The sequence below is a fragment of the Carassius carassius genome, chromosome 9 (genome assembly GCF_963082965.1).
Source record: "Carassius carassius chromosome 9, fCarCar2.1, whole genome shotgun sequence".
In the NCBI taxonomy this organism is placed as follows: Eukaryota; Metazoa; Chordata; class Actinopteri; order Cypriniformes; family Cyprinidae; genus Carassius; species Carassius carassius.
Window position 1 is genome coordinate 15,266,863 of NC_081763.1, and position 21,814 is coordinate 15,288,676.

Genomic DNA, 21,814 nt, shown 5'->3' on the forward strand with positions numbered 1-21,814 from the left:
CTTGCAAAAATATGTGGCTGTTTGCACCTAGTCAGTCTTGATAATCTCATGGTTTGTTGGGTACAAGTGTAATATCACATTTGATGTTTTAATCGTATTAACTGTCCACAATGAGTTGGTGTTGCTCCTACTTATGGAGTAACTGATGCTAAAGTGATCATTTACATTTTAGGTTTGTTTTCTCCAGGAAGTGAACACGAAGGTTTTTTTTTAATTCAATGCTTGCGGAAGACTTCGCTTGTTGTCCAGCCGCAGCTTTTTACCGCGCACGAGCGCATTGAGTTTCGAATCTGTCGCGAGCGCAGCGCTACGCGGTCGGTCACTGAATGAGCGTCAGCGGAAACTGAAACCGCGCCCGACTCGACTAACCACGCGTAAAATGATACAACAGAGCTAAAACTACTGCCTATATGTTTTTAAAAGCGTTTCGCCTATGGCAAATAGGGAAAAGAACAAAAAGATACTTCTAGAGTTGGCGAAGCTGTCACAGAATTGCTGCTGTGCTGACTGTGGAGCTGCAGGTAAGAACCGAGTAACGTTACAGCCACTTTAAACTGCTGAACTCACAGCTTTCCAATTCAATGAATTAACATCCTGACACCCTGTTTATCACAGTTTAAAGTTACAGTTCTGTAGGTATTCCTAGTAGCCATGAGTAAACCGCTCCTCATTGTCATGGTTCGATCACTGTTACTATGGTCTCGGTAAAACTGCCATTTGTTATGAAAATAGCTGAAATGTATTTTGTAATGTTTGTCAAAGAAGGTTTAGCAGAGCTTGCACGCATTTTAAACCATGCATTTCCATTTTTCCATGCATTTCTGACTTCTATAATTTTACAGAGCTATAATTGTAGCTAGAGATTTGTAACATTTAACTTTTCTAACATTGTATGGAGATTAATATCAAAATATTCATTTTCTAGCTGATGATAAAAAAAAAAAAAAGATGTGTTTGTAAAAAACCTTATTTTCATGATTTTACCTAAAATGACTTGACAATGATATGTCTTGTTTTTCCCTGATTGGGGGAACTGGGTTATTTAAATGTTTGTGTGTTTGTTTGACTCTTGTTATGTGAAGATCCAGATTGGGCTTCCTACACACTGGGGATATTTGTGTGTCTAAACTGTTCTGGAACTCATCGCAATCTTCCTTCAGTTAGTCGTATCAAGTCTATACGCTTAGACTTCTGGGATGATGAGCTTGTGCAGGTTTGTAAACTTAAAACTCAAAGGATAAGATATTTGTTATTGCATGTTAGTTTGTGTATGGTCACTGTTTTAATTTTCAGAATCTAGTGGTTACAGTAAGTCACGAATGTGAACCCTAACACTGTTGCGTTTCCTTTCAATGCATTTTTGGATGAGAAGTTCATGAAGTCCAATGGAAACCGTGCTGCCAAAAACTTCTATGAGAAATTTGTCCCAGTCTTTTATTATCAGCCCCAACCAGATGATTGCGAGTAAGTAGTTCAACCTCTTCTGCTGACTGAAGAGACAAGCTAAAGTATACATTAATTAAAAACTGAATCTCATACTTAATCATTTATCATCATGGAACAGATCTCTGTTTTGGGATGTTTAAATATATGTATATATATGTGTGTGTGTATGTATGTAATATATATATATATAGCTGATCAAGCGAACATCTTAACGGCAGAAGAAAAAAAAAACTTGTACTATTGATGGTCACAGTAAGAGGAACTACTGATTCATCTAAAAGGGGTTTCTGGTAATGAAGTCCAGCCTTTTGATTCTGTCAACTGTACTTTTGATTGTAAATATACTGCATTGTACTTGCATTTGTTTAATATATGGTCATATTCAGCTAAACTAGTACAATCTGCTTTGTTATTATAAAACATTAAGTGGACGTTCAGACTATAATGTATGTAATTTAACAAAATGCGTTCTGTGTACATTGTATAGGGTCCTCAGAGAACAATGGATTCGAGCCAAATACGAAAGAACGGAGTTTACAGAGAAAAATTCAGAAAGACCTTACACAGCAGGTAATCCATTTCTGTTCCCAGAGGTTTTCTTTTAACCTTTGTACTTTAAAGGTTTATTCTGTTTCATCTCTGCTAATATTAATGATGAAAACATGAATCTTTCAACAAAATAGTTTGCCTTGCTCTAGGTGTCTATGAGGGCATGCTGTGGAAGAAAGGAAAGGATAACGGACAGTTTCTCGAGAGGAAGTTTGTTCTTTCAGTGCACGATTTTACCCTCAAATACTACAAGGAGGATGTGAGAACTTTTTGTTGAGCAATGACGTTTGCACATCATCAAGAAATAAATATTATATTTTACTGAAGGCATTTGTTGTAAAATGCAGTTCAGACTGCGAATAACAACATGACATTTAAGTCCATCAGTGCTAATAGTATGCATTAATCAACACGATTCTAGTCGTGTTTTTAAATATTTTAACTTTGAAAAATAATAGAATCTAATGATGTATTAGGTGCACAAATGAGCTATTCTTTAAACAATATCTGTGCTTTTAAGAAATCTAAGGGACCGAAGGCTACTATTTCTGTGAGAGACCTGAATGCAACCTTCCAGCCTGAGAAGATTGGACACGCTCATGGCCTTCAGATCACCTACTGTGTGGATAATCACACCAGAAACCTTTTTGTTTACCACAAAAATGGACAGGTAAACCTCTGGAATATTGTCTTTTTCCTGCTTTATTCCCAAGGAATGTGCAACTGTAGTGCAGATTTCAACTTTTTTTTTTTTTTTTGTCCTTTTTGTTTTTCCTCCTCAGGTTGAACCCGTTTCAAAGGCAGCTTGACCACTAAATAGTATTTGCTCTGTATTTTCTTCATTTTAGGAGATTGTCAATTGGTTTAATGCCATTAGAGCTATTCGCCATGCCTACCTGAAAACAGCCTTTCCTACAGCTAGCGATGAAGATGTAAGTACATTTTGTAAACTAGATTTTAGACTCCCTGGAGTACAATGTGCCACCTCAGTGCTTTCGATTTTCTTTACATATCTTATGAATATCTTATAAATGTGTAGTTTTCTCCTGATGTAATTGTGTTAACATTGCCAGATAAAAGGGAAATACTGCCTGCAAGTTTCCACTTTTCCATGTGATTTTTACTTCCTAAAACCGTCTTTTCTTCCATTTCACAACATGAATGATCGTCAAACACCCTACACCACAATGTTAACCAGACACAGAAATGTGGTTTTGTTTTTTTTGTGAATTGCTGCACCCCTATAAAAGAAATGTGTTTTTTTTTTTAGTTGGTCAGCTAACAGAACGCTCTATGTGTCTTGTAATTCACTAGTTTAATTCACTCTCAATATATCTCACAGTAGATATGAACTTAATTTTGGTCTATGACGTTTGTGCTACATGTTCATATGGATCAGCTCTGTATAGTGTTAGCATTACACAAGAGTTTCACTTTGTGGTTTATTGTGTGTCACAAATAAAATGGTATAAAATTATGATGATATAAAAATAAGAATAATTATAAATATGTAAACACAGAAGATTACTGCTAGAAATATGATTGAAATTTAATCTAAAATAACCAAAGCTCTTTTTTCTTTGATTAACAATGCATTCATTATCTTGATTATCAACTCTTTTACCAATTTTGTCTTAAGCTGATACCGTGGATAACCAGAAACTATTTAAAAGAGGGTTACATGGAGAAGACTGGCCCACTGGTAAGAGTTTTTTCCCCAGATGCTTCTCTCTGTGTTGATTCTTTGCATATTTTAAAATCTAGATTTTCCAGTGTAGCAAGGTGTTTGTGTTTGCTCTTAAACCGCACAAGCATTTAAGAATAAATCAGGTTATTCTTATAGAACACCCCTTACACACCTCTTTACACCTGTACACCATTTCAAGTCACACCAATGTGACCATTTAAAAAAATATATATATTTCCAACATATATCTATAGTTCTGCATATGCTATTCTACTGTAACTATAATTTATAAAAAAGAAATTGTACTACCACTTATGTGACCGATGTTTAAATTTTGAAATGAATTTAAAAGTGATTTGATATAAAAACAAACACAAGTTTGTGTATGTTGAACAGCAGCGAGAGCCATTCAAGAAAAGATGGTTTATTTTGGATTCCCTGGACAGAAAACTACTCTATTTTAAAACACATCTGGTATGAATGACCTTTTTACTTTCTTACTGTGTCAGCAAGACTTGAAACACATCAGTGTCTTATGAATTTTAAAGCATTTCTGCTACATGAAATTGTCGAGGGTGTAGTGTGAATTTTCTTTTCTTTTTGTCCTAAAGGATGCCATTGAACTTGGGGTAGTTTTCATTGGCCCAGAGAATCAAGGATATTCAGTGAGAGAGTGTGTCCCTAAAGGGACGAGAGGCAACAAATGGAAGTGTGGGGTAATTGTGGAGACGCCAGATCGGCAGTTCGTCTTCATGTGCGAGCAGGAGCGTGATCGGAGAGAGTGGGTGGAGGCCCTGAAAACTGTCATCTCCAAACCCATGATACCGCAAGATTACACCAGTAAGATTATAACACTATTAATCAGATGTGTGAATAAAATATTACAAAACATATATGAGGTGTTACAAAATAACACTCTTGTTTCCTTTTCAGCTGAAGCCAATATTCGTAGACGGAGGTGAAGACCTAGACTGGATGGGACAATAAGCTCAGACTCTGTCACTAAATCTATTTCAATCAGAATCAGAATCAGAAAGAGCTTTATTGCCAAGTATGCTTGCGCATACAAGGAATTTGTTTTAGTGACATAAGCTTCCAGTAAACAGAGACAACAACACACAGACAAAAAAAAAAAAAAAAAAAAAAAAAAAAAAAAAAAAAAAAAAAAAAAAAAAAAAAACAATTTACAGGAGATTTACAAATTGGCAAATAAATAAGTGTATAAACAATTGTGCTATAAATGATAATGGAATAGGATTGAGTGAGATGCAGGAATGTTCTAGGATGGAGGGGTAACAAATAAATATAAGGATATTGCACATTTTTGCATAAGTTTAAGTGGGAAACATTTAACTGTTCATGAGGTAGATTGCCTGGGGGAAGAAACTATTCTTGTGCCTTGCTGTTCTTGTATTTGCGGCTCTGAGGCGCCGGCCAGATGGCAAAAGTTCAAAGATGGGGTGACTTGGATGTGAGGGATCCAGAGTGATTTTCTGAGTCCTTTTCCTCACTCTGGATGTGTACAGTTCTTGGAGGGTGGGCAGGGGAGCACCAATAATCCTTTCAGCAGTCCGAACAGTTCTCTGTAGTCTTCTGATATCTGATTTTGTAGCTGAACCAAACCAGACAGTAATTGAAGTACACAGGACTGACTCAATGACGGCTGAGTAGAACTGTTTCAGCAGCTCCTGTGGCAGGTTAAACTTCCTCAGCTGGCGAAGGAAGTACAACCTTTGTTGGGCTTTTTTCACAATGGAGCCAATGTGATTGTCCCACTTCAGGTCCTGAGAGATGGTGGTTCCCAGGAATCTGAATGACTCCACTGCAGTCACAGTGCTGTTCATGATGGTGAGTGGGGAAAGTGCAGGGGGGTTTCTCCTAAAGTCCACAGTCATCTCCACTGTTTTGAGCGTGTTCAGCTCCAGGTTGTTAAGACTGCACCAGACAGCCAGCTGCTCAACCTCCTGTCTGTAAGCAGACTCGTCACCGTCCTGGATGAGGCCGATGACTGTAGTGTCGTCTGCAAACTTCAGGAGCTTGACAGAGGGGTCTTTAGAGGTGCAGTCGTTGGTGTACAGGGAGAAGAGCAGAGGGGAGAGAACACATCCCTGAGGGGCACCAGTGTTGGTGGAGCAGCTGTTTGACATGAATTTCCCCAGTCTCACTAACTGTTGCCTATCTGTCAGAAAGCTGGTGATCCACTGACAGATAGAGCTAGGAACAGAGAGCTGGGTCAGTTTGGTCTGGAGGGTTGTTGGGATGATGGTGTTGAAAGCCGAACTAAAGTCCACAAACAGGATCCTCACATAAGTCCCTGTTTTGTCCAGATGTTGCAGGATGAAGTGCAATGCCATGTTGATTGCATCATCCACGGACCTGTTTGCTCGGTACGCAAACTGCAGGGGGTCTAGTAAGGGTCCAGTGATGTCCTTCAGATAAGCCAGAACCAGTTTTTCAAACGATTCATTTACCTCAAATGAACCCTGACATTTGAGGTAAATCAAGGGTTAAAACATTTGAGTCCCAGACCTGATTCACTCAAAGGCAACTGTGGAAGAATGTGATTTTTTGGGGGCATTGTTTCTAACAAGCAGTTTAAAAAAATTCTCACTTGGTGCATTTTGGGATGTGAAACCAATCTTAGGAGACTGCAGGAGGTCAGATGAGGATAGACTGACTGGTTGAGCTCTCTAAGGAGCACAAAGAATATGACTACGTCTGAAGTTGGATAAGATCTGGGCTCTTGATACAAGTAGAGATCCTGAAACAGGCCCTGAGCAAGACGAGAATCTCGTCTTAGTGAGAACGGAATTAGATTTACCTGTAACTGTGAATCCACATGCAGGAGCTCAAAGACCAAATAGAAACTAATAGACCAAATAGAAAAGATTGTGGTTGTACAGAAATGGAGACATGCAAATGACATTTCATGAAATGTGTGATGAAAATGCTAATCATAGAACACCGGGGTTTCATAAACTGACATTTGGCCAGTTTTTTTTTTCTGAATAATAATCATAATGGACGACTGAACAAAGCTGACTACTTTTGATGGTCACAATTCTTCAGATTAGTTTATATTAAAATTTATTTTCAAATCACATATTCCATCAATAGTTTGCGATACACATATCTTCTGTTGTTCTTTTTGTTGCTAGCATGGTGCACATAATTTTCTTCACTGACTGATAACTTTAGCATTATGTTCATATTGCTATATTATATTATTAGACAATAATGAAGTTTGGCAGGCTGGGAGACCATCTTAAAGGGGTCATATGATGTTGCTAAAAAGAACATTATTTTGTGTATTTGGTGTAATGCAATGTGTTTATGCAGTTCAAGGTTAAAAAACACATTATTTTCCACATACTGTACATTATTGTTTCTTCTCTATGCACCGCCTTCTGAAACACGTTGATTTTTACAAAGCTCATCGCTCTGAAAAGTGAGGTGTGCTCTGATTGGCCAGATATCCAGTGTGTTGTGATTGGCTGAACATCTCAAGCGTGTGACAGAAATGTTATGCCCCTTAACATACTGTGATGCCTGTGTCCCAACACGACAAGACAAAGCAAATGAGGCATTTGTTGCATCCAGTGGGGACATGGTGGTGGCGGCAACAGTGAGAATAAAAATTACGCCGCCTTTCTTTGCATGAATATTTGGGCGGTGTAATGCAAATCTTCCCACATTGTGACATAGATATGTGAGGGTGTGTTAGAACAAGCTGTTTTAGGAGGCCATGGTTGACTCTTAACTTTTATAAAGAATATCTATTTGAAGTTGAGACTTTAATCGTAATTAAATACAAAATCAGTCAAAAAAATATTTTATGGAATGACATCCATATCTGGTCCTTAGTAAAAAGACGGATTAATTAATTAATTTGTCTTTTAAGGTGCAAAATGCATTTACTTACACATATTTTAGAATCAAGATATTTCATGATATACTTAACACGTTTGGGAATTTAAAAAAAAAAATAAAAATTTATTGGTGACACATTTCTGTTTCTGTCAAGTATGTAATTACATTGCGGAGTTAATTTGTAGGCTTTAACAACGTAAACTTCTTCATGAGTTTAATATTTGTCTTGTTTTCATTAGTTTGCCTGAATGTTTTGTAAAATATACTTTAATAAAAAAAACACTGTTATAAAATGGTTTTATTTCTTATTGCATAATTCTGTAATATATATTAAAGTGCCAAGTCATATGAAATTACACGCAGGTTATACAGTGCTATCGTGGCTGCTGTGTGTCGCCCCTGACACTACAATACATAATTATTTGTCAGATAGATGAAACATGTTACATGATGAAACATTCAAGTTTAAATTGCTATAGCTTACATCTAGAGATTGCAGTGATACATGACATTGTGCAAAATTACTGAATGAATCATAGGCTACTGAAACTTGGTTAAGATAATATATATATATATAATTTTTATTTTTATTTTTTTAAAGTGTGCCCCCTAAAAGCACAAGTGACCCATTACCCGCCACTGTGGGTAATCCTTATATCTCTGAATTAGGTACTATTCTTGCAGCCCGGTGTTACAGGGTTAACACGTGTTTCCTCTCCAGTCCTACAGGAGGCGGTATAACATCACAACGGTAAACAGAACATGCCAGCTCCAGGAGAGCCGAGATTGTCCGTAACCGCGTTCCGTCGTTACCGGTTATTGTAGGTCAGTCGTTTCTGGCGTCAGCTTGAAATGTGAATCCAGAAATGTCATGAAGGGAATCTGAAGAAAGCAACCATCCTTCATATCCGCGGAATCGCTTGGTCTCGATGGCATGAATCACTTCAGTGTGTTAAAGCGCTGTGAGCAGAGGTTTTGTTCAGACAGAAGTTGATCCGTCTGGTTTGCCCTACAGAGGCCTGCGCTTTTACACATAACCGCGGGATCAATGATCCACCACAAAGTACTGGCTCGGTTTTTATTTTGATCACATTAGAGTTGCAACAATGAGAAAGGACGTGAGGATATTACTTGTCGGAGAACGTAAGTGAATCAATTCAGTTCAATTATTTTAGTGTCAATTAACTTACAGGCTGCTGTTACTGAATTGATTTGCATATCTCTAGTCAGTGTGCGCTGCTGTTCACTGTTGAACACATATTTTAACAAACATTTTTATTCAGCCGTATGAGATATTAAAGCTAGAAATAAGGTATTATGCACTGGTGTAAGTTTTAAATGTTGTCCAAATTGACTTCAGTAATTAAAAACATCCTTTATATACATGCACGTGTATTTTGTCAAACTACCGACAGAACTGCAGTTTTTGAACATATTTGACCGATCGGCAGGCTGATGTTACACACGGGAGCGTCATCCTTTAATATATTTGTAGTTAGTTTTAGTTACTTTCACCCATGTTTATCAGGGTTATTTATAAGAGTTTCCTCCAGACTTACAGAGCTGCCAAAGTTTAGAAAGGTCAGCCAGAATAGTACGTGTCCATGTAAACGTACTGCTCACCAATGCCAATCAACTTCAGACACCTGCTCAGTCTGGTCATTTAATATTGCTCTTAACCTTATTTTTTATATATTTATTTATTATTATTATTATTGTTATTTTAACATCGTGCAAGTGTTTAGATTTAGATGGGAACATTCAGAGTATAACATACTGATCACTTTTATATTTGAAAATATCTGAACCAGGATTATTGTTATCAGCTGAAACTCAAGATAAAATAAATGTTAACTTAAAAAAAAATATTAATAATAAAATAAAACTATTTTTTTTAGGAAGTTGACAAGGCTGTGTTTCTCGTTCTCATTTAAAGTCCTAAAGTAATTAAAACTAATAAAAATTGTAGAAACATTTAAAAAAAGAAAAATAAACGCACAACAGAATTACTTTAAAATGAAAATGGAATTTTTTTTTTATAAAAGCTGTAATAGCTTCTCTCATTGATATGAAAATAACACTGATCAGAACCCGTTCATAAGCTTTGTGTGTGTTCAACAAAGATTTTTGTGTACATGTTAGAAAAACAACAACTTTTTACTGTTTGCTAGTCCATTTTTATATTGTATGACATGATATATATTTTTTTATAAGTAGTCTTTTAATATGAGGTCATAAAAGCTGCATGGTTGGTATTGAAATGAAACAACTTAAAATGTGTGAACCACCCTTTTATAAAGGCACTTAAACCTGTTAATCATTTGGTGCTATTAATAGATCTAGAACACAGTGGTCATTGTGGAATTATTCTTCTTCACAGCCAAAGTGGGGAAGACCTCCCTGATCATGTCACTCGTCAGTGAGGAGTTCCCTGATGAGGTACAGTCATGCACTGAAATGACTCCAGTTCAAAAGAAACAATTCAAGTCAATTTAATACTTGTCCAAATGGCAGATGCATTGCATTAGTATTGTGTTTCTCATGAAAGGTTCCCCTCAGAGCTGAAGAGATCACTATTCCAGCTGATGTCACACCTGAAAGAGTGCCCACTCATATAGTGGACTATTCAGGTACAGATACACGTATCTCTGTATGATGAGACTCATATAGCCTGCATTGCTGTTCTTGTGTCATTGCCACAACTAGGGCTGTGCGATATGAAAATTCCTTTTTGTTTTTGGCATTATTCCAATAGGAATATAGGAACTGTTGTTCTATTGGTTGCCATCTGCCATAGTACATTCCACCAATAGAATCCATCAAATAGACACCATTTTAGTTTACATTAAAACCAATACAATTCCCATTATAATCCTGAAATCCACTAAATTGTGTTTTGGGAGGGATTCTATATATATATATATATATATATATATATATATATATATATATATATATATATATATATATATATATAGATACATGCATATATATACACATATACATATATATACATGTACATATATATGTACATGTGTGTATATATATGTACATGTATATATATGTGTGTGTATATATATGTGTGTATATATATATATGTATATGTGTGTATATATATATGTATATGTGTATGTACATGTGTGTATGTATATATATATATATATATATATATGTGTATATATATATATATGTATGTATGTATATGCAAATGATCTTTTTTTGTTCGTTGTCTTGTCTTTTCAAAGATAAAGTTACATAACGTTTTTCTTTTTTATATATATGTATATATATATATATATATATATATATATATATATAATATAATATAATATAGAGGAAGTCGTGGCCTAGTGGTTCGAGAGTTTGACTCCTAACCCCTAGGGTTGCGGGTTCGAGTCTTGGGCCGGCAATACCACGACTGAGGAGCCCTTAAGCAAGGCACTGAACCCCAATTTTTTATTTATTTTTTCTAAGCAGACAAGATTATAATGGTATAACTACTTTTACAGAATTACTGAATTTCACTGGAAAGATATATTTTTTTATATATAAATAAAGAACTGTATTTCTTTAGTCAATTTAGGGTTAGGGTTAGGCGAATATAACCGAGCGTTATGAAACGGGCTGCGTGTGTGCGGCAAGTGTGAACGGCTCATCCGTGACGTGGGATTCGCGCCGCCTAGGGAAGAGAGGGGCGAGTATGAGAGACATTCAGAGACACAGGCTGTGTGTGCGATCTTCTGAATTGGGAATAGCGAACATGCAATAAGGGATGCTCTTGATATGCATTGTGACTCAGCTCTTGCAAATTATCTTTTTTAGTCTTTGTCTGTCTTTTCAAAGCTAAAGTTACATAACGGTTTTCTTTAGTTTTAATTTGCCTAACTATTGATCTGACACTGTAGATGCCATAATTCCACTCTGCTTCTCTCCTGCTTTCTGTTTTTTTGCTTTTGTTTTTTTTATGGTGGCATTTACACAGTTGGCTAGAGCAGACCTGATTGGGGAGAACGGAGGTGCTCTCAATCTATTGGTTAGTAAGACTGTCACTCAAGGCTGGCAGTCATGCTTCTGCTCTGGAACAGAGTAATATCGCGTCCACATCGCAGCCTTTTGTGATTAGCAAATCGCAACGTCTCAAATTTAGATTAATTTCGATTAATCGCACAGCCCTAGCCACAACCCTTTCCTAAAGTGGTTATTCCTCTGTGTTTTAATCTCTCCTTTCATATTGTTGATCCCAAAGAAGCAGAACAGTCCGATGAGCAGCTTTACCAAGAAATATCAAAGGTGGGGCTGAATTTAGTCTCGGTTTACACAATTTCGTTTTATTTTATGGTTTTATTCACCTCCCTAATGTTTTCTCTCTCCACACAGGCCAATGTTATATGCATTGTATATTCAGTAAACAACAAGAAATCAATTGAAAAGGTAAGTCTTGTTTTATTGCATGCCAAAAAAACAAACAAAAATGCAACCTCCCTTCTGTAGCTACCGATTAAAATACATGCCTTTCTGTATAGTTTTTTTTGTAATGTAATTTTAAGTTTGCTTTTGCTGTCTCTCCTCATATTGCCAAAAAACTAAAATGCAATCTCCTTTCTGTGGCTACCGATCAAAATACATGCCTTGCTATATAACTTCTGAGTTTTCTTTTGTTTTTATCTCTTCTCATATTGGTTTTCTGTAGGTGACGAGTCATTGGATTCCCCTCATCAGTGAAAGAACAGATAAGGACAGCAGGTGTGTGGCGTCCTGCCAGGTTCTTGGAGACCTCGGGTCTCTTGAAGTAGTGTTGAGATGTCATGTACAACAAAAATAAGATGCACTGTATTTTTGCTTAATTATATTTACATAAACAGGGCTCAGTGCTGAGGATTTCTTCTACTGGCCCAGTGGTTCAAATTTCAATTTTGATGCTGCAGCAAAAAATGCTAGTCTAACTAATATAAATTTCAAGCATTATTTGATTAAACTTAAATGTCTTACATAGCCTTTTGTTAAGTGTATGACTTTTATGTATTCTGTTTTCATTATGAATTTATCTGCTGACATGGCGTAAAAAAAAAAAAAAAACTTTATATATATATATATATATATATATATATATATGACAAACATTATTTAAGACAAGCCAACAGTCAGTCATGAAAGAATATTAAAATAATAATAATAGTATAAAGAATAAATGACCAGCAATAGCACAATTAAATACAACAGAATCATCAGTTTTGTCATGAGTGTCTCTCACACTGGCCCCGTGCCATTTGGGCTATTCTTATTGTCGAGGTCTGATAATATAACTATGCAATATTGGTTAAACATCTCCTAAATAAATGTGAATAACGGTTTGTTAGGGTCAGTTCAGCAAATATCAATAATCACTAACAATGTTTCCATGTACTCACTGCATACTATACATAAACTTCAGTTTTTCATTTATTTCTTTACTTTTATTTGCTTTGTTCTTGCCATGAAGACAGCCCTTCTACTTTAAAAAATATAGTCTATAAAAAACATAAAATTATTTATATTTGGATAATTATATAGAAACAATTACTTATAATGTAATACTGGTAAAATGCTTTCTATTATCTGATTTAATATCCAGAGGCTTCTATAAGGAAGTCATTCTTAGGCTGATTTCCTGAGCAACACTGATGTCATTTCTCTTGTTTGTTGTTGTTGTTTTGTGATTGCGCAATGGCACAGGGAAATTACACACATGATTCAAGTATTGTGTCTGAAGCTATTAAATCTTTTAATCCTGTTGTCTCGTCACAGAGTGCCATTGATCCTGGTGGGGAATAAATCTGACCTGGTGGAGCACAGCAGCATGGAGACCATCCTGCCCATCATGAACCAGTACTCTGAGATTGAGACTTGTGTGGAGGTGAGCGACACACTCACTCACAGTGTGCTTCTGATCTAAATGTAGGTGACGGCGTGCTGTACATGCCTCAGCGAGACTGAGTGTGTGCAGAGGCGCAGTAGTGTTATGGAGGAGAGTGACATCACCTGTTGGGTCATGTGACCGTCGCTCATTCCTGCTTTACTAGAGGCATTGGTTTCAGTCTCAAAGGAAAGACAGAGCTCTTACACTGAGAGTCCAGTGAATGCAAATTAAATCAGTCATTTATTCCTGAGCACATTAAACTTTACTTGATTTGAATGACTATGTATCAAGGTTATTTTTTTGTAAGGTATCTCTTAGAAGGTGCAGGTCTGCCCCTATTTGTTTGATTTCAGATCATCTTTTTTATTTTATTTTTTGGTGGGGGAAAAAGAAAGTACATGTCAAACAAAATGAATCTGAATGGCTTTGCAATGTAAACGAAAAGTATGTAAATATTTTATTGTGATATTTTAGGCATGTTCTTCTATATCAGGCTTAAAATGCGAGTTTTATATAAATTCCGTTTTATATAAAATTTTACGTGATCCCTTCTCTTTTAAAAAAAAACCCTGTCTGACACCAAAACAACAAATTACCAAAACAATTATTTAGTGTTTACAATTTATTTCTAAATTCATTAAAATTATTAAACGTTTTTAAATCAAAAGTGTTTATAAGTAGAGGAAAAGAAATAGAAATAATAAATAATAATTTTCTCTGATTTTTTTATATATATATATGGAAGACATACAGTAAACCATGATGTTCTTTTCTTATATAATGACTTTATTCCTTCTCAGTGTTCAGCCAAAAACCTGAAGAATATCTCTGAGTTGTTCTACTACGCCCAGAAGGCTGTTCTACACCCGACAGGACCGCTGTACTCTCCAGAAGAGAAAGAGGTCAAATATAACTTCAGTGGGACTGCTGGGCCTGTTAATCTGACCACTTTATATTACAAAGAAGAACATCAAAATTGATCAGTGATGTATTTTGTAGTAATGAGTTTCTGTTTGTTCTCCAGATGAAGCCTTCTTGCATCAAAGCACTTACTCGCATTTTTACAATATCAGACCTGGACAACGATGGCATTCTAAACGATAATGAGCTTAATTTCTTCCAGGTGAGATCAGTTTTCTTCAGCGCTTTGTGCTCAAATCGCTGTGGTAGTTTAATACTTCCTTAAACAAATGACAGGAGAGGTTGCTTACACACACAGCTGCACAAACTGCACCTGAATGAGAGCGTCATATTTTCTCAAGCGACTTTGTTGATGGTTGTTGATTTTGCCTTGCAGAGAACTTGTTTTAACATACCCCTGGCACCTCAAGCCCTGGAGGACGTGAAGAATGTTGTGCGGAAAAATATGTCGGATGGGGTAAAAGACAGTGGCCTCACACTGAAGGGTGAGCGGCGTAGGAAGACAAGTGTGTGTGTGTGTGTATGTATGTATATATATATATATATATATATATATATATATATATATACACACACAAATGTGAATTCCTCATATTCCTTGATTTATCAGGTTCTGTTGTGTCTGATGTTCTCTGTTCTCTAGGTTTCCTGTTCCTTCATACACTTTTTATTCAGAGAGGAAGGCATGAGACCACATGGACTGTTCTCAGGAGGTTTGGTTATGATGACGACCTGGAGCTGACCCAGGAATACCTGTTTCCACTGTGAGTCCCACTCCAGAGCCAGTAATACTACTTTACATGGATCATGTGACATCAATAGCTCATCTCTGGTTGGATCATTTTTTTGTAGATCTGTTTGGCAAAGAGAAACACCCATTCAAATTGTGGTTTTTTTTAATTAGTTCAGAAGAAATTCTAACCTGTTTGTTTTTCTAGGTTCAAAATACATCCAGACTGCACTACAGAGCTGAACCACAATGCCTACCTCTTCCTCCAGAGCGTCTTTGACAAGTATGACAAAGTGAGCTCAGCCAAGTACAATTGAGTTTCCCAAACAGCTGCAGTTCTTAAGGATGGTTATCTAACCTCAGACAGAGCATGCATGAAGACGATTGAACCCATTGTATTTATAACAAACTGGCTTTTAGTTTATTTTCTTAATGCAAGGGTGTGTTTTATGACACCTTCTTGTAGGAGGACTTGTCAGGGGCCATTTACAGGCATTTTTAAAAGTTGGCTTAAGAAAAAATAGCGGGGCATGGTGCAAAAATGAAAGATAGCCATGTATGAAAAGCTAAAAAAAAATGTTAATTAACACAAGAATTTACCTGTAAGAATGCCTTATTGAATTAATCTATGCTTCTTCTTTTTTTTTCTCCCTGAATTGTCTGTGTATTAGGATCGAGACTGTGCTCTGTCTCCAGATGAGCTGAAGGATTTGTTCAAGGTCTTTCCCTACATGCCCTGGGGTCCTGATGTCAACAACACGGTCTGCACCAATGAGCAGGGCTGGATCACTTACCAAGGCTACCTTTCCCAGTGGACGTGAGTGGACGCCATCCTACAGGCCTTGAAAATGGATATAGATGGACTTTTTGATAGTTGTGTTCGTTTGAATGAATGACTTGAACATAATTTATTTCAATCTCAGGCTAACAACGTACCTAGATGTACAGCGATGTTTAGAGTACCTGGGTTATCTTGGTTACTCTATTATACAAGAACAGGAGTCACAGGCAGTCGCTATCACAGGTAAGAGTGTTTTAGTATATAGCTTAAGTTGTTCATTCATAAGGCTGATTTATAATTCATTAATGTGTCCTTTCCTGTGCAGTCACAAGGAATAAGCGCATCGACCTGCAGAAGAAACAGACCCAGCGTGGTGTTTTCCGCTGTAATGTCCTAGGGGCGCGAGACAGCGGTAAAAGTGGCTTTCTGCAGGCTTTCCTAGGCAGGAACCTTGCGGTGAGTCCAAATGCCTCACAGGAGCATCTAGTGTTTTGAATTTGACTGAATTTGACTCTCCTTTATCATATTGCAGCGTCAGAAGAGGATAAGAGAAGACCGCAAGTCTTACTATGCCATCAGCACCACTTATGTTTATGGACAAGAGAAATATCTGCTTGTAAGCTGAAGTTCTGTTGCTTTGTCCATTAACGTATAGTCCTCTTCATGTCTGGCCAGTGCTGATTGGTTTTCTCTCTCTTTCTCAGCTGCACGAGGTGCTGCCGGACTTTGAGTTCCTTTCTGAGGCTGATCTGGCTTGTGATGTTGTTTGCTTGGTGTATGACATCAGTAACCCACGGTCTTTTGAATACTGCGCTAAAGTCTACAAGGTCAGCATATATATATATATATATATATATATATATATATATATATATATATATTAGTCAGTTTGATACTATCTTGGAGCTCTAGTTTAGCATGTAGAATATACTCTCGGCTACTTGTCCTGGTTATGCAGTTATTTGTTCTTTATTTAATGACACTTGAAATTTTTTTTACTGAATTTTCAGCATCATTTCTCCAGTCTTCAGTGTCACATGATCCTTCAGAAATCATTCTAATAATCTGATTTGCTGCACAAGAAAGATTAAATGTAAAACACTCTTATGAATGTTGAAAACAGTTGTGCTGCCTGATATGTTTGTGGAAAATCTGATAAATATATTTTTTGTCTTTAATTTAATAGAACGTTCAAAAGAACAGCATTTATTTGAAATAGAAATCTTTTTTTAACATTGTAAATGTCTTTACTGTCATTTATCAATTTAATGCATTGTTGCTGAGTAACCCCCCCCCCCCTTTATTGTCCAAAAAAAGTTCAGCAAAAACTATCCATTGATTGTTCAGCAATAACCTTGGTTCTCTTAGATGTTATCGCAAAAGCTTTGTTTGCTTGTTTGTCAGTTTATTGTGAATCAGTTAAAGCTCAATGGCTCAACAGTCACTAATGAACAGAAAAAAAAAATGTGAATTTGTTTGGGATCTTTTTAAGCTCAATAAAAACAAAACATAACCCCACATGTGCTATTACATTTATATGGGTTATGGGTTTAACATTCTTTTTTTTTTTTTTTTTTTTTTTACAGAAACACTTCTTGGACAGCAAGACTCCCTGTGTGATTATTGCTGCCAAGTCCGACCTGCATGAAGCCCGTCAGTACTACAGTCTGTCCCCGCTGGATTTCTGTCGGAAACACAAGCTTCACCCTCCACAGCTGTTCACCTGCAACACAGACGAAGCACCCAGCAAAGACATCTATACCAAACTCACCACTATGGCCATGTATCCGTGAGTACACAGCTCCTTCTTTAAACCGAGCCAGCTGCCCCACTCTCTGCTACTCCTGTTAGGTCATGACTTGCACCTCGGACTCTCCCTCTTTGGCTTTGTCAGCTTATTGTCTCCTTTTGTGCTTCTAAAGCTGTTATGTATCATAGTAGCAGCTAGCTACAGTATGCTTTTAATGCAGTATCTTGAAAAGCTGATCTTTCATTGGTTCGGCTTCAGAGACATTCGAGTGTCATTTAATCTGAGGTCTTTTAATATAGTGCATAACCATTTCTGGTTTCATTTGTTCTGCAGAGGCTGGTGGTAAGCTTGGTAGCAGTTCTTTCCTAAGGCGGTGTATGAGAACTTAAGTTTAAATGGTAACTGATTTGACTCATCCTTGCTTTAGTCACAAATGTGGCCACTTGGTTCATATGAGCACTTACTTTTTGGTTGCATATCTTCCCGAGTCTTTCTGAGCAGTTGATCTCTTAGATTTGTTAGATCTTCTGATCTTTCTTACTGCTTATAAAATGTAACGCCAGAAGAATGCATAGGTGTAAGTTGAATGATTTCCTTTTTCTTATTCACATAGAAAAGGCTAAGTGACCAATCATGTTAGTGCAGACTTTTATTTCATATCATATATTTTTTTAAAGCATGTGCCTTCCTTACACCCCTTGGTTTTTCATCTCATTCATTCTCATGGTGCACGTAATTTTGTTAAACCTTTTTATATATATATATAATATAATATAATATATATAAATTATTCTGGCGTGCATTTTTGTTCTGTCCCTTCTAGGGTTGGGAATCGTTCGAAATTTTCCGGTTCCGGTTCTGATTCCGGTTTCATTAAAATCATTAAACAATTATTAAGAAATAGTGGTAAGGAGAAATGCACAATACTCAACTACTCAATGCTCAATACTGTTTATTACTTACTGTCAACTTAATTTAAAGGTTGGCAATGTCAAAATGCAACATATATTACAGTGTACAGATCTTCATCTGTAAACTGTACAGATGGGATGGGGGTATTTTTAGAAATTTTCTGGTTCGGCTTCTGGTTTAATTTAAATGAACTATGTTTTTTACTTCTTTACCTTCACTGAATGTAGCGTTGCTGGAAGGTAGTAAGTAATGTTGAGTAATGCTAGTCCATCAATTAGCATGTGATTCAAAGTTGATGTTTTTTATACTATCAATAACGTTTTGCTTTTCAAGCAGGAATAAGCTTGTTGGCCAAATAGTCCCTTGAGGGCTGAGACACTTAATTTCCCTTAATTAATGAAATATAAATGGTTAAACTTAAACATGTATACACACTCTCCATAAAGTCCCTATTTTACAAATAATAATGCAGTCAGGAGATGGTGTGATGCAATGAGTGGTTTCCACATTTTTAAACATTTAAAGTGCATTTAAAATATTTTCTAACACTTTGTTTATCACTCTTGAAATGACCTGTACACTAAATAATCTAACCCTCATACTTGCATAACAATAGCAGTCTATTTATTTAGTGGTCCATGTTGAAGCCTGTATGTATATTAATGACAATATGGGACAAATATAATGTCATTTAGTGGCGGCAGGTGCAGCGCGCTGCTGTGACATGTACAGTCAGACAAAACGATGGGCAGTTATCAAAGGCGCGAGTGCACATACATTCGTGGGAAACAATGTGTTCAGCAATTAAAGACGGGACAGCGCAACGAGTTTGTGGATTCGCGTCATTGGAATCAATGTGCTCAGTAATTAAAGAGGCAGGGAGGCGTGTCTGTTATTCGGTTCGTGACATCCTTTAAGGGAAAAGCCGAATATTCAGAACACCGACGCAAGGCTGCTCACAGCGCTTGGTCACGTGTTGCACCAGAACCGTTTTCGGAACCGAAACTTAGAAATTGCTCACGGTTCCGGTTCATTCAAAGAACAAAACCGGTTCTGAATAAGAACCGGTTTTCAGTTCCCATCCCTAGTCCCTTCATTGGTGTTCCTTTTCATTTGTTTGGTTCGCCTTTTTCGTCTTTGCTTTGCATCTCTTTACATCTTGTTAGCAGTCTCCCTGTCTGTTCCTCTCTAACCATCTCGTGTTTCTCAGCAATCGTTTAGAAAGCGTTTTTTTTTTTAGGACTGACTGGTCATATGCAGTGATGTGACCTCTAAAGTCCTGGTTGGTTTTGGATTGTGCCTGTATTTGAATGACTAACATGTCCAACCTGTTGCTGCTAATATAGTGTTTCATCTAAAACAAAAGCTTCTCTTCCCATTATTGTTTGGTGCTTTGATGGATAGTATTTCGTACTTTAAAACCACCAAATAACCAGTAATCATATATAAAGAAAAAGCAAATAGTTCACTTTTTCTTTTTTTGTGTTTGTCAAAGCTGCCATTTGTCATTAAGAAGCTGGAGTGTGTATGTTTACAGCTTGTGGTGAGCAGTGGGGTACACTGGGGTGGTCCTGTCAGGTTTGTGGTTGTTGAACTGCCATGCTGTGTGCATAAAGTTGAGACCGTTTATACAAGGTGTGTGCACGTTTCTACTGGTTGATGAGGAGTCCAGCCTCAGCCTCCAGGTTCATGCAGTCAGCTTTGCAGAGGACTCTGTCTACATGGAGTCGTCTGTCGACACGTTTGTGTCTTTGTGTAACCGGTAAAGGCCCAGCTTACTGGAGTGCAAGGTGCCAATTTAAATGGAGACTTTACGGTCAAAGGAGGATTCTCCTTGACTGGTTTTCATTGAGGTGGTTAAATGAAATTAATTTCTTCTTTACGTTTATTTTTTCTCACCACATCCTTAAAGTGTCTGCCATTGCCTGATCTGATCTGTGGCGATTGCTCAATATGAACTTATTTGTTGCTTTGAGAATGCCATCTTCATTGCTTTGATGACGGGCTTTTTTTCAGCTACATATTTTCATAGGTTTTAAACACACACACAACTTTGCTCTGAACTCTGAAAACATTAGCTGGCTCTCTCATGCTTTCCCATGCTGCCTCTTTCCCCATTCCAGCAGCTTCTTTGTCTGTGTATATCAAGGGATGTCCATTAGGCAAAACAAAACACATTTTGTATTAAGTATTAACACTATTATATGCTCATAATTGTCTGTCAGTGTAAAGATTTTGCCTGTGAAACAAAAATGATTCAATATTACATTATTTTTGTGGTTTTGAAAGCAATGAAGCATACTTTAGTTTTAACAATGCATCATTATTGACCGTTGCATATTTGTAATGTATCATTATTGATTTACATCATTAATGAATTTTACTCTATTGTAATTTTTGTATCATGAAAATGAGAATTTGAGAGAGAATTTGTGCTTTCAAATAATGATGTATTTGTATATAATGGTATATAATTGGTGATTTAAGGATGTTAATTGAAAATATTTTTTTCTAGCACTAGTTGCATTTAGACATTTGTTGTTGGTCATCTCACAAACCTTATGAGTACTCATGTTTTATTAACAAACGTCTCCTCTCACTTTTGCTCTCTTACAGACACATGACCCAAGCTGACCTGAAAAGCTCTACGTTTTGGCTGAGGGCGAGTGTCGGTGCCACAGTGTTTGCTGTTCTTGGCTTCGCCATGTACAAAGCTCTCCTCAAGCAGCGGTGATCAGTGCATCCGGCATGTTACAGCGACACTGGCCCTCTGAGAAACTACTAAACCCATGATCCCCTCATTCCATCCTTGTTTCATTTAGGAGAGAAGATTCCTAGTAATAGTTACATTTTTTATATTCAAAACTGCCTTTCCCGAACCAAGTGTTATAGGAACTCGCCTCATCAGCCATGTGGTGGATCAGGACATCTACAGTAATCGCGTCCTCTGCTGTTCCCACAAGAGGTTTTTGTTCATGCACACTGATGTTTTCCTCAGGTCAGTATTAATTGGTGTGACCTCTATTGAAAAGAGACAGCGGAGCTTGAGGGTTTACTGATAGGTGACTGAACACTATGTATATATCTTATTGGACTCTCTAAGATCGTCTCTAGATAGTGAACAAACCATATTTGAACTGTATCACACAGAGATACACTTGTGCTTGTTAGAGAAGCACTGAAACAAAGCCATTTCTCACAAGTAAAGGTCATTTAACTCTTGGGACGTCTCAGCTATCTTAATTTATTAGCCTTATCTCTGTCTTTTTTGG

At 36.9% G+C, this 21,814-nt stretch overlaps 2 protein-coding genes across 3 annotated transcripts; both read left to right on the plus strand.

The window, feature by feature from the left end:
* The first annotated feature begins 169 nt into the window (after window positions 1-169).
* On the plus strand, window positions 170-7,481 carry LOC132149063 (arf-GAP with dual PH domain-containing protein 2-like). The gene is made up of 12 exons (XM_059557975.1): window positions 170-521; window positions 1,083-1,213; window positions 1,373-1,464; window positions 1,934-2,016; window positions 2,145-2,254; window positions 2,516-2,665; window positions 2,844-2,927; window positions 3,635-3,697; window positions 4,079-4,156; window positions 4,294-4,522; window positions 4,616-4,695; window positions 6,155-7,481. The coding sequence occupies exons 1-11, from the start codon at window positions 434-436 to the stop codon at window positions 4,642-4,644; spliced, it is 1,137 nt and encodes a 378-aa protein (XP_059413958.1). The 5' UTR covers window positions 170-433; the 3' UTR covers window positions 4,645-4,695; window positions 6,155-7,481.
* An 834-nt stretch (window positions 7,482-8,315) lies between these two features.
* LOC132149061 (mitochondrial Rho GTPase 1-A-like) lies at window positions 8,316-21,290 on the plus strand. Of its 2 annotated transcripts, none has more exons than XM_059557972.1 (19): window positions 8,316-8,695; window positions 9,933-9,991; window positions 10,101-10,182; window positions 11,802-11,842; window positions 11,930-11,983; window positions 12,243-12,295; window positions 13,337-13,445; window positions 14,249-14,350; window positions 14,473-14,571; window positions 14,746-14,854; window positions 15,013-15,133; window positions 15,308-15,392; window positions 15,771-15,916; window positions 16,023-16,123; window positions 16,206-16,336; window positions 16,413-16,496; window positions 16,585-16,707; window positions 17,467-17,669; window positions 21,159-21,280. In XM_059557972.1, the coding sequence occupies exons 1-19, from the start codon at window positions 8,659-8,661 to the stop codon at window positions 21,274-21,276; spliced, it is 1,857 nt and encodes a 618-aa protein (XP_059413955.1). In that variant the 5' UTR covers window positions 8,316-8,658; the 3' UTR covers window positions 21,277-21,280. The 2 variants fall into 2 exon arrangements, with proteins under 2 accessions (XP_059413955.1, XP_059413954.1); XM_059557971.1 differs by having other exon boundaries at window positions 8,319-8,695; window positions 11,799-11,842; window positions 21,159-21,290.
* The last annotated feature ends 524 nt before the right edge of the window (window positions 21,291-21,814 follow it).